Below are 11,801 nucleotides of genomic sequence, written 5' to 3'. Positions count from 1 at the left end.
CCCCTGAATTGGGACACACCCTCGGCCTGCACATGGATCCTCCTCCTTCCTGTATATTGACCAATAGGAGAGGAGCTGGAGAGGAGAAGGCAGCCCTCCTCATTTGCATAATGAAGCAGAAATGCATACGGCAAAGGAAAAAGAGAGACAAGGAAATGTCAAAAGAAAAAAGGCATGTGTAAGGAAAAGGAAAAAGAAAACATTTACATTTCTTGATGAAAACGCATGTGTAAGGAAAAGGAAAAACAAATTATATATATTTCTGCTTTTATTTTTAATTTTGTCAGGATCGGTCCTCCATAAAATGCAACCTCTCAGACTTAAATCACTACAGTGATCCAATAAAACCTCTTGCTCTGTTTCAAATTTGTGTTTTTAAATGTTTTGATGCTCATGTTAAAGGCCTAAATTAATATAAGTTTAATAATTTATCTCAATGATTAAGATTCATTTTACAGAACCGTACAAATATTCTCACAAAGCAAATGATTATGGGTTCTCTTTATTATGCATCAAACTGAGCAAAGTGTTTCAGAATATAGAATATATATAAGGTACTAAAAAAACCAGTGTTTTCTCGGCTACTCACTACTGTTGTGTTGGATAAGAGGAATAGTAAGCCCTCCATCTATCGACTTTCATCTAACACCTTTTAAAACTGCCGTGTTGTACCTGTTAATGTTGTTTTCTGTATGGTGTTTTGGGTAAAGTATGTTTTTATGTGTTTATGTTTCTCAAGTACATCATATGAAAATGGGTTCTGAGAGCTATAATCTGGTGTAAAGCATATTTTAATTTGAGATCAATGCTGCTATGCATGGTCCCTGTTTAATAAAATTAAACATAATTAAGGACTGCCTATATCCCTGCTGGACTTATCTTTACATATTGTAAAGTGCATAAACCTTCAGGGCATAAGTAGAGACCTGGTAAAAAGAAAAATTAGTACATTAAACAATGTTTTTAAGCTCAATAATATTAATAATAATCCAAGAATAATATAAAAAGACAAGATTTAGAGGCTTGAAATAAAAGAGTCCAATAGTAACATGATACAATATGTTTATTTAATATTTTTATATAAACTAGCAGGACCAGCCTTCAAAATAAAGAAATGCTCATTAAATTAAAGAAGGTAAATATATATAAAAAAATTGTATAGTATTTTCAGCATGTAAAATGTGTGCATAATCTTTATATGCGTATATAAATTACTCTTTTTTGTTGTTTTTTTACAAAAACAGATACTTTAAAACACTAAAAAAGCAAACAGTTACATACATATAATTTTATATACACATCAAAGCTTGCCAGCTGCTCTTTAAATAAGGGCTACATAATAAATGTTTATTTGTCAATGTTTTCAACTTCAGCTGGTTTTAGCTCATTCAGTGTTGATATTTGACCATTAGGTCATGACTAAGGTCACAGGATCAAATTATTAAGCTTTCTTAGCTGTAAAGGTTCATTGGGGGTGACGAGATAACATGAATGTACATTTTGACTGCATAAAACACCACAGCAAACATTATCCTACATCAACACATGCGTACACATAACACTTAAAAAAACGTTGCCAGATTTTTCTTTTATGAACATGAAATGACCAGAAGACTATTTAACATGTGCTGGGGATTCATTTTTGAGGATACATCAGTCCTTTTGTATATTCAGAAAGCCCAGTTTTCTCTGCGATCCAGTTGTTGTAGTTGGTCACCTTTGTGTACACACCGGGTTTGTTCTCACTGGCACAGCCGTCACCCCAGCTCACCACCCCAAAGAGAAACATGCGACCTGACGCTTCGCACACTAGTGGGCCCCCAGAGTCTCCCTGTGAAGAGAGGGTGGGTGAATCAATCAGGCATGAAAAATGAGTACTATTCCAATTTAGTAGGATAAACATTTGGACATAGAGGAAATTAACTTTACTCGTGGGTTTTGGTGGACATCCTTAAGAAACTTTACAGTTAAGAGACTATCATATTTATCATTTCTCTTTTTCCCAGACTATACCTTTACAGATATTTATCCACTTGACAGTATGCTTACTTTACAGGCGTCTGTGCTCCAGTCTGGGCTCGCAGCACACATCATGTTGTCAGAGAATAAACTTTTATAGGACTCTTCACGTTTGCAGTCAGTGGAGGAGAGCAGATTCACATTAGCCTGTTTTAACTGATTGGAGTAAGAGTCCGACTCTGCAGACAACACATTAGGTGTAAGGGTAGCAGATATGGATAAGTCATTATTGAGTCTCAGGATATTCACATTGTTGTACTCACCATAGGCTTCCTTCCCAAAACCCGCAATGCTGCATGTGAATCCAACAGGAAGATGAGTGTTGCGGGGAGGAAGACAAACTGTCCGAACAGAAGCTGTCTTGAATGCACCTCGTCCTATTGTGTTTGAGATCTTCAGCAGTGCTGTAATGTAAACATTATGGATGAGTTCTGCACTCAGTGAGCTTTTTTACTTACATCATTTCTACAGGAACTTGCAAAGGTGTCCATATCCCTTTGATTCTTTTAACAGTTTGTCACCTAAAAACGTTGAACTTTAATGTATTTTTGGGGGGATTTTATGTGCTTCACCAATACAATTTAATGTATTATTGTAAAGTGGAAAAAATGGATACATGATTTTCAGTTTTCCACATATAAAAATGAGAATAAATGGCATATATTTTTATTTTGGCCCCTTTACTCTGACACCCCTAAATAAAATTCAGTGCAACTAGTTACCACAGGTAACCTAATTAGTGAATAGAATATATCTGTGGAAGATGGATGGAGCCTCATTCAGAGGAACCCAGAAGGAAAACCTGTTTGAGGCCACAAAAGCCTTGGGATTGAGGTGGAAGTTCACCTTTCAGCAAGACAACTCCTCTAAACATGCAGCTAGAACTACAATGGACCGGTTAAGATTAAAGCATATTCAAGTGTTTGAATGGTCGAAGTCAATATGTAAATCTAATAAAGAAATTATGGCAAGTTAAAAATTGCTGTTCACAGTCACTCTCCTTCCAGTCTCACTGAGTTTGAGCTATTAAAGAAGAATGGGCAACAATGTTGGTCTCTGGATGTGCAAACATGACCTAACACATCTGCAGCTGTAACTGCACCAAAAGATGAATACAAAGTGTTGACTCTGGGGGTTGAATCCAAATAAATACACCCAGAGTTTTCAAATTTCTTTTGCAACAAAATTAAAACAAAGTATCCTTCCTTACATGAAAGAATGAATAAGGAGTTGTGTTGGTCCATCACATGAACTCCCAATAAAATGCAATTGTTTTTGGTTGTAATATGGCAAATGTGGAAAATTTCAAAAGGTATGAATGCTAATGAACGCTATTGTAAGCAAGACATGCTCGTACACACCAATGTCATTGTTGTAGCTAGACAGGTTGAATTTCTGGTGGATGATGAGTTTCTCCACAGTGAATCTCTGCTCCTTGTCAGGATCTGTGTCCTTGATCTCAGTCTTTCCCAGGGACACAGACAGAGTCTTGAGACTGGTTTTGTCTCTGAACAGACACCAAAGTAAAATGGTTCAAACACCCATATATGTGCAAAAACACGTGAAAGTTGTTTTAGTGCAAAAATTAGTAGAGGAAGTGGCAAGGAGTTATATTTTCTCACCCATCAAGGAAGCAGTGTGCAGCTGTGAGGACCCAGCTGGGTGAGATGAGAGAACCACCGCAAAGGAACTTCTTTTGATAGATAGCAGCAAACCATGGTTGCGACTCAATGGTTGTGAAAGAGCCTCCCACGATCTTGTTCATCCTCTGCTCAGACCGCTCACCACATGTCCTCTCTGGATGGATGAAACAGTGTGAATACCTGATGCGTGAATTCACAAGATGCTACTGAGATATTAGAGGTTTTCAGAAACAAACCTGTATCTACAAGATGGGGAAGTGTTGTTGGTTTTACAGTTGGGTCAATACCTGTGTTAGAGCAGAAAACAGGCATGATTAAAGAAATTTAAATCAAATGCACAGAAACATATCTTACAGTAGTTACAAATCTTACATTTGGGAATATCGCAGAACTCTCTCTTAAGCTTATTTTTTTTCATTACATAACACCACGGCTTCAATCTCTTGTTAGGATTCCTAGAATTTAAATGCAAATATATTAAAAGTCAGTCTTTTCTTTCAAACGTGTCAAGGCATTAGATTTAAAACATGCAGTACCTGCAGTGATTATGGCAGCCAAGTTCATTTGAATCAACCCAAGATTGTCTAACATGAGTCCATTTGAGACAACTGCGACCATTTGACGATATGGAAACAGTTCCTTTGTAGCTGCTCCCTTTTCCGATCCAACACTCTGCTGATCCTAAAACCATAGCACACAAGAGAACGTTTATTGCATATAGTCGTAAAACATAAGCATTAGGCTGAATTCCATTTTCAAGGATTATTACTGCCACTATACTCCCCTCTGCTACCATCCCTTGGCACTTAATTCAGGAACTGGTTGAAATATTCCACAGAGAAATGCATAGTGGCAGATCCGCTCCTTCTGCTCCCCCATCCTCACAAGTAACTAAACAAACCCCCACTTCCCCGATGAACCCCGTTATGAAAACAAAAAATATACTACTTGGTATATAGTTGTTTTTAAAAACCAGGCTTCAATAAGTATGCTAATCTTTTTATATAAAGTTGGAGTGTACTGTTGAATGGTCCGAGTACAAATATATTTAAGAATTTTACATACAAAGTACAATAATGATTACCTTGGGTAATACATGACAGTAATACAGTTATATAATCTTTAAATTACAATGTCTTTTGATTGTTAAGAAAAACATGAGCATGCATTGAACCACACATTCTTAGATTTAAGAATAATTTATTCTATTGTATTTTCTGTAATTGTTAACAATCTTTTATAGTGATTTCAGACATATGTCAAATTTGACATTTACATTTGCAGGAGGATTTGCATGGGCAGCTCCTACCCCTTTGTTTCCAAGTGTCTCCCTGAAAGGTCTCCTTTTTTATAGTCTACAAGGCCATTTTCCTTCGCCATTCCCCTACTCCATAAAACACAACTGGGACATGCCACTCCTTGGAAACATAAAACTAAAAATGAGGAGCTAAGAGTGGAATGGGAAACAGCCAGTGGGAAAATTATGCCAGCAAGGTTACTTACCCCATTTTTTTGAAAAGTAGTTTTGAGAAAACACCTAAAAGGAGAGGAGATGTGAAAGAGTTTCAGACAGACTGTTGTGTTTTCCTTCAAAGTTAAAGCTTTATTCACTTGCTGCTCACCATGTTGACACTGAGTGCTGCAAAGACAGAGAAGATGACTAACAGGTTCATCCTAACCTCTGGTTTTGCTTCTGCTTATAGGGGATGTTTTTGTCTGGAAAAAGAAAAAATGCAGAAAAGGAACTGTGTAACAGAGGCGTAAAGTAAACCTCCTGTTGCCCTAATATGGAGATTGATATAAAGCACGTGATGACATAAGTCGTTTCTCAGTCTGACTGAACTGACAAATACAAAAAAAAATATTTCGCTCAGCTCTCAATTTGATATTTCTTGGGCGCGGCGCTGAAGTGTAGGTGTTAAGCGCGCGACCATAGACGGAGGCTACAGTCCTCGAAGTGGCCGTCGCGGGTTCGAGTCCCGGACCCGCCGACATTAGCCGAATGCCTCCCCTTCTCTCTTTCCTGTATGCCTACTGTTAAAAACTAAAAAATAAAGGCCAATAGTGCCGAAAAAAAAAGAAACATATCTTTAGAAAAAAAAATTGATATTTCTTACTTCATGGTTTCAAATTGGCAAGAAAAACTCAGACCACTCCACCATGTCTATTCTAGAATTCAATAAGTATTGTAGATATTCTTTAGCATCTACATTTATTTATTTTTACACTTATTTAAGAGCATAAAATGGTGCAAACAGCTCTCAGAGGATGTTTACTGCGTCTTGTCTGTACTGTAAACATGGTTTCTATCTGTACAATGAGTTCATATCAATTTGCGTTAGTAGATTACATTGTCGTTGCATGCTTTGCATCAAATAAGTTCAGGAATATGCACATGTCAAACATTTTGCTCCTTGATGTTCTAGATATGCATTGTTGACAAGATAATAAAGAAATTGTTGCACAGTGGAAGATTTACTTGATAGAAAAACATTTCTGTGAAATATTAGTAGAAAGTTTCACATATTTGCTCACCTTTTTGACGTCTCTGCCGCCTTTCTGTTTTCCGTGATGTGATACTGATTTGTCCGACGAGCTAAACTAATCTCACGCTTGCTTGTTGTTGTGTTGTTGCAGTGCTAATTCTCGCTCTGCTCCTTCCCATTTAAACACTGAGATGGTAAAAGTAGGCGGTGTTTAGGAGACTTTCTGAAAACATTACCTACATCGAGCTGCTGAGCAAGTCAGACAATTTGTCATGTCCTGTGACACATACTGAAACTCCCATTTCCTCTTAAAGAGCAGCAATACCAAATATATATATCACTGAAAAGTCCAAATTATGTTTTTCAAAACCGCTCAAATAAATTTAAGCTGAAGTTTAGATATATACGCTTCTCTAGAGTGAAGGCATTTATTTATGATTTCAGGCAGATCTTACAATGTGCTCGTTGGAAATATTTCCTTCATCACCTTTATAGAAGATGATCTCTGACTTAAATCTTACTTAACAAGAAATACACTCAGAGATTTAGCTCACTCTGTCAAATTCACCAACAAAAGAATTTCAGATTTTGGTTTGTTTTCAGCTAAAATAGCAAATCTACTTGCAGCTGATACACAGTCAGCCCGAGAAAACTCACTTCCTTCCCCTCATGCGTCATGTGAGCACTCCTATTTTTAAAACATTAATTGCACCCACACTTCTGGTTAGAGGTTTGCTTAGTCAGAATTTGAAAATATTGGAAATCTGCACCAACTGTCAAGCTTGGTAGTAGTGGCATCATACTGAGGGTCTGTTTTGCTGTTTGTGGTTCTGGTGCATCACAAAAAGTGGAAGGAATAATGAAAAAAGTAGACTGCCTCTTTATACTTCACCTCAAGTCAACAGCAAGATAGCTGGAAGTTGGAAACAACTGGTTTTGAACTAGAAAAACAGGGTTGTCCCTAACCTTGACCCTATTCAAAATGTATGGGCTAAAAGAGGATTTTATGCCAGAAAACCAACCAATTCATGTGAACTGATGAGAATTGCCAAATATCCTGCCAGAATTATGCCAAGAGATTGTTGATGGCTACAAAAACTGTTAGGTTTATGCAATGGTTGTAAGGGACATTTTTTTCCAATATAAGTAGGGGTGTATGTATATGTCAGGATCTGTCTGTTAGGTTTTTGTGTTTGTTTACTTTCTGCTCAGCAGGTGCTTTACTGTTCATTCAGACAATTGGATTCTTTCTGTTTAATTTTGTTACTTCCTGGATTCTTGTGTTTTTAGTTAATATTTTCTTATAGATCTTGTTTCCCCATGGTTAGTTAACTAGTTAAGTTTCATTGGGCCTGATCTTCAAAAGGTTTGCGAGTACTAAATCGCACGCAAACCTGTTTGTGTCCGCAAAGCTGATCTACAAAGGACGTGGTAATCAGATTGCGTGTGCAAAATCACCAGATCTGCGGGCGCAAACTTTTTAGCATGTCTGCCTTCATGAATATGCAGAACACATGATAATGGCCCAAACGCGCAAATTTCTGGGAGGAGGATATGCAAATGTAATCCTTTACCACCCACAATGCGATTTTTCAAACCTGAAAGGGATTGCGGGTACAATTTTAACGTGTGAATTTAGCACGTTTGAAATTCAACTGCTAACTGGAAGGCAAAAATGTCTACTGTCTTTGAAGGAGGTATAGATAAAATGACAGATGGTGTGGAGAAAGAATCTTCTGTACATGTGCCAACAGATTTGGGTTGGAAAAAAAAAATACAAATAGATGAGAATAGAGGATTCTATGTAGGAAAAAGACAGTGTATGCTTTAACCTTGTCACTGAAGAAAACACATTGCATTATTGACAGTAACATTGTGTCATTGCAAAACAGTCGGAGTTGGATCAGTTTGATTATGTTGTTTAAATGTGAACATATGCCAGGGGATGTTTTGTTGTAACCCTAACCCGAGTTAGGTCGAGCAAGATAGGAGAAACACGACAACAAAAGTTAACTAAGTGTAACAGTCCAGAAAAGCAAGGGCCAAACAAAACAGAAGGAAAAAATCAGCAACTGGATCAATCCCTGCATATTTCCAGCAACACTGCAGATGATCTGTTTGCTTTTCCTCTTGTTCCAGCCAGTAGCAGGCAGCCAGTAGCACACGCAATTTTCTCATTTAAATTGGGCGGTCTGCACCTGTTTTGCACCTAATATTCGTTGCACGCGCAATCTTTGAAGATTGTGCCCATTTATTGAAAGCGTAATTTATTTATAGTACATGCAAATTAGCACAAGCTATTTGGGATCTTTGAAGATCAGACCCATAGTTTACTTTCTCTGTTCGTAGACATGTCCCTGTTTCCTTCCTGCACTCCCTGCTCAATTAGTTTAATTAGACACTCTTCCTCAGTCTTCCTGCAGCACTTGTCCACACTCCACTTCCCTCAGTATTTAAGCTCTCTGGTTTTCATTGTTTGTCACCCTGTTTGTTACTCATTACATGTAGAATTGCATCAATAATGTTTCTTTGGTACAGACATTACAGTGTTGCTTGTTGCACTTTTCCTTTGTAGCAAGAAGATCCTAGGTTCAAACGCTGGCTCAGGTCTTTTCAGGCACTCCAGCTTCCTCCAAAACCTGAAATATTTGCTTGTTAGGTTAGGTAGACTGGCTTTGGGTATGAGTGTGCCCATGTCCTAGTTTCTATGTCTGTGGTGCTAAACCAAACATATTAATGATCCATTTGTGTAAGACTTATCAAACACACAGGCTCTGTGTCTGCCTGTGACACCATTCTGGAGAGGGGAATCGTCCGAGCTTCTGCTGGCAACAACTTAATGCTCACCTTCTACCGATGATCCATATGGCCCTGTCTTTTAGTGTTTAACCCTTTCTCTCTCCTAGACATGGAAATTGACTGAGCTTCTACTGTAACTAATTATATGTGCTCTCTTTCAGACTCTAACCTTGAAAACTGGCTCAGAGTTGATCTGTTCTTTCTTTCTAGGTGAAACGACTAAAGGAGCTACATCCATTAACATTTACTTTTCCTTCCCATAGAAAGTACTCCTGGATCAGTGCTTCTGTGTTCTTTTTGTGTCTCTGCTCTGTTCATTCAAACCCCCAGTCGGTCGTGGCAGATGGCCGCTCACACTGAGTCTGGTTCTGCTGGAGGTTTCTTCCTGTTAAAAGGGAGTTTTTCCTCTCCACTGTCGCTACATGCATGCTCAGTATGAGGGATTGCTGCAAAGTCAACGCCAGTGACTGTCCACTGTCTCTACATGCTCATCCGGGAGGAGTGAATGCCGCAAGTCACTGACTGGATGCAATCTGCTGGGTTTCCTTAGATAGAAAAACTTTTTATCCAATTTGAATAAAAAGCTAACTCTGACTACACTGTTCAATTGTTAGGATTAATTGGAATGTATGTACCTGACTTTTGTCTTGAGACAACATGTGTTGTGAATTGGCGCTATATAAATAAAACTGAATTGAATTGAATTGAACCAAGCCAATTAATCTCACATTCACACATTCAAAAAGCAGTTTGCTCTGCTGAAGATGAACCGATATAAATGTTAGGATGATTTTCTATGATGTGGCTCAGAGATAAATTAAATCAGAGTTATGTTAGACTGAAGTGTCCTGAAGTGTTTAAAGTGTGCCACCTATATTGGTCCTCTGGGAGGCATGAATCTTTGTGAGTCCTTTCAATGCAACGTCATGCAACTTCCTTTAAAACAAAGGCATTGTCTTGCAATTTGTAGGGGATTTTTTTAAGTTAAAATCTCCCTCATATCTGACTTCATTAATGACTCTGATGTTTGTGTTACTCATGTTTCCTCCACTTTCATCCTGATAGTAAAGCAATAAGCTTTCTTATCGCAAGGACGTTGTTAAGGACAGAACCATAAAAAAGCTGAATAATGTATTCTGTGTTAATTATTTAAGACTGTAGGAGTGTGCAGTTGAGAAAATCTGATCTATAGAGGTATTTTATAAAACAAGGAACTAAATGGTAATGTTACCTCATCCAGGGGAAGCCCGGGATATTTGTGGTTAAGACAGCTGCAACCCAGTGTGTTTAATGGATCATTTTGAAAAAAAGACTCCAGACACCCATAACCTAACATCTAATACTTGATATTAAGGCTCAAAACTGTCTGTGCAACTGGTATCTTCCCCTGGCTTTTAGCATTTTAATATTTATTGCAGCTTTGAGACTTTGAGGGGATGTGCAAATAAATCAAGTGTTGCCCTGTTGCAGATGGGAAAAAGCCAACACCAATGATTTAACCTGTCTTTATTTAATAAAATCTCTCCTCTCTGTTACGTTTTTTTTTTTTTTTTTTTTTTTTTACTTTTACTGAATTTAAGCTAATATATATTGTAAAATGTGTAAATGCGGAAAAGCATAAAACTACAAATTTTTTCAAGCTGTTTTTTTTAAAGTCAGGTTTAAGTTGACAGATGTGTGGCATGAGAATTAAACTTCAAGAAAAGCAGGTGTCTGTGTTCGCATCCTAAATACGACCCCATCTATTTCTGTAGAAACATCAAACCACCCTAATAAGTTCACAGAATGAGAGGAAGGAAAATGGTGACAAAATCCCACGAGAAAAAAAGTTGAACAGTATTGGAATAGATTCGGAGAACTGCAATGTATCTTGGTAAACGTGTGGTTGTGTCTTCTTTGGCTAACCCTCCTACTTGAAAAGGAAAAAAATACAGATATTAGTCTAATTTCTAAATAGTTTGCATTAGTCATCTGAAAACATCATTTTCATACATTTTAAAAGGTGCAAATGATTATACCTGTCACTTGAGAGATTGTGTTGCAGAACCGGTCAGTGAACTACTATTAACGTCATTTCCTGGTTAAAACCATTCCCACACATCAAAAAATAAACTTTTGACTCACACGATTCACCTCCTCAGTTTGATCTCATTCGAAGTCCAGCTACTTCTCCTTTCAAAAAACAAGCAAAATCCTGGATCACACAGCAGCAGCAGTGTGGCCATGTCATATGAAATGCATAACTGTTTAAATGAGGCGCACATTTGTTTGATCTTGAGTGGATGTGTTAATTTTATTACAGTGAATTTATTAGTACTAACTGGTTTCTGGACATTTCTGATTGCATTTATAGTAATTGTTTTTACTTTTTATTTATTTTAACTGTTAAAAGCCTTTCAAGGGACAGGTGCTGCGAATTAGCTATGGCTATAAGCTCTATGATACAGGCATCAGATTATTTTGCATAATGATCTATGTTTATTGTATCTGTCCCTACCAAATAAACATTTCAAAAAAAAAAAAAAAACTCTGGGTGATCTTCTCTCATAACTGAAAGACTGTAAGAAAAGTAGATCTTTAAAGAGCAAAACATAGCTACGCACACATAATACATGTTTCATATGGAGCAAATTTAAAGCCCCCAGTTAGACTGATATGTCCAGTCCAAAGCACTGACTACTGTGTCACCCATTCTCTAAGATCAAAATAGGTTTTGAAAACTATAGCAACAATGTGATGTCTTACTAATAAACAGGGGTGAAAGTGAGCCGGTACGGTCCGGTACCGCGTACCACTAAAAGATTCTGCGCCGGTGCGCAGTACCGGAAAGAGGGAAGAACGGCTGTCTGCTATG

At 37.6% G+C, this 11,801-nt stretch overlaps 1 protein-coding gene across 1 annotated transcript; it reads right to left on the bottom strand.

Annotated features, from left to right (window-relative positions):
* Positions 1–1,045: 1,045 nt before the first annotated feature.
* Positions 1,046–6,335, bottom strand: plaua (plasminogen activator, urokinase a). The gene is made up of 11 exons (XM_047350875.1): positions 6,198–6,335; positions 5,285–5,378; positions 5,166–5,199; positions 4,199–4,343; positions 4,035–4,117; positions 3,899–3,949; positions 3,642–3,816; positions 3,381–3,526; positions 2,283–2,423; positions 2,050–2,198; positions 1,046–1,831 (listed from the first exon to the last, which is right to left on the bottom strand). Exons 2-11 carry the CDS (start codon positions 5,333–5,335, stop codon positions 1,637–1,639), a joined length of 1,170 nt encoding a protein of 389 aa, XP_047206831.1. The 5' UTR covers positions 5,336–5,378; positions 6,198–6,335; the 3' UTR covers positions 1,046–1,636.
* Positions 6,336–11,801: the final 5,466 nt, after the last annotated feature.

This window comes from Girardinichthys multiradiatus, chromosome 22 (genome assembly GCF_021462225.1).
Source record: "Girardinichthys multiradiatus isolate DD_20200921_A chromosome 22, DD_fGirMul_XY1, whole genome shotgun sequence".
Lineage (NCBI taxonomy): Eukaryota > Metazoa > Chordata > Actinopteri > Cyprinodontiformes > Goodeidae > Girardinichthys > Girardinichthys multiradiatus.
The sequence above is the reverse complement of the archived record's forward strand: the minus strand, read 5'-3'. Positions and strand labels throughout refer to the sequence as shown.

Excerpts from the sequence above, each read along its gene's own strand:
- plaua (XM_047350875.1), bottom strand. The coding sequence starts at position 5,335 with ATGAACCTGTTAGTCATCTTCTCTGTCTTTGCAGCACTCAGTGTCAAC. Across the intron at positions 3,527-3,641 it reads GCACACTGCTTCCTTGATGG|AGACAAAACCAGTCTCAAGA; the intron begins GTGAGAAAATAT and ends GTGTCTGTTCAG. Across the intron at positions 2,424-3,380 it reads TAGCTACAACAATGACATTG|CACTGCTGAAGATCTCAAAC; the intron begins GTGTGTACGAGC and ends TTTACATTACAG.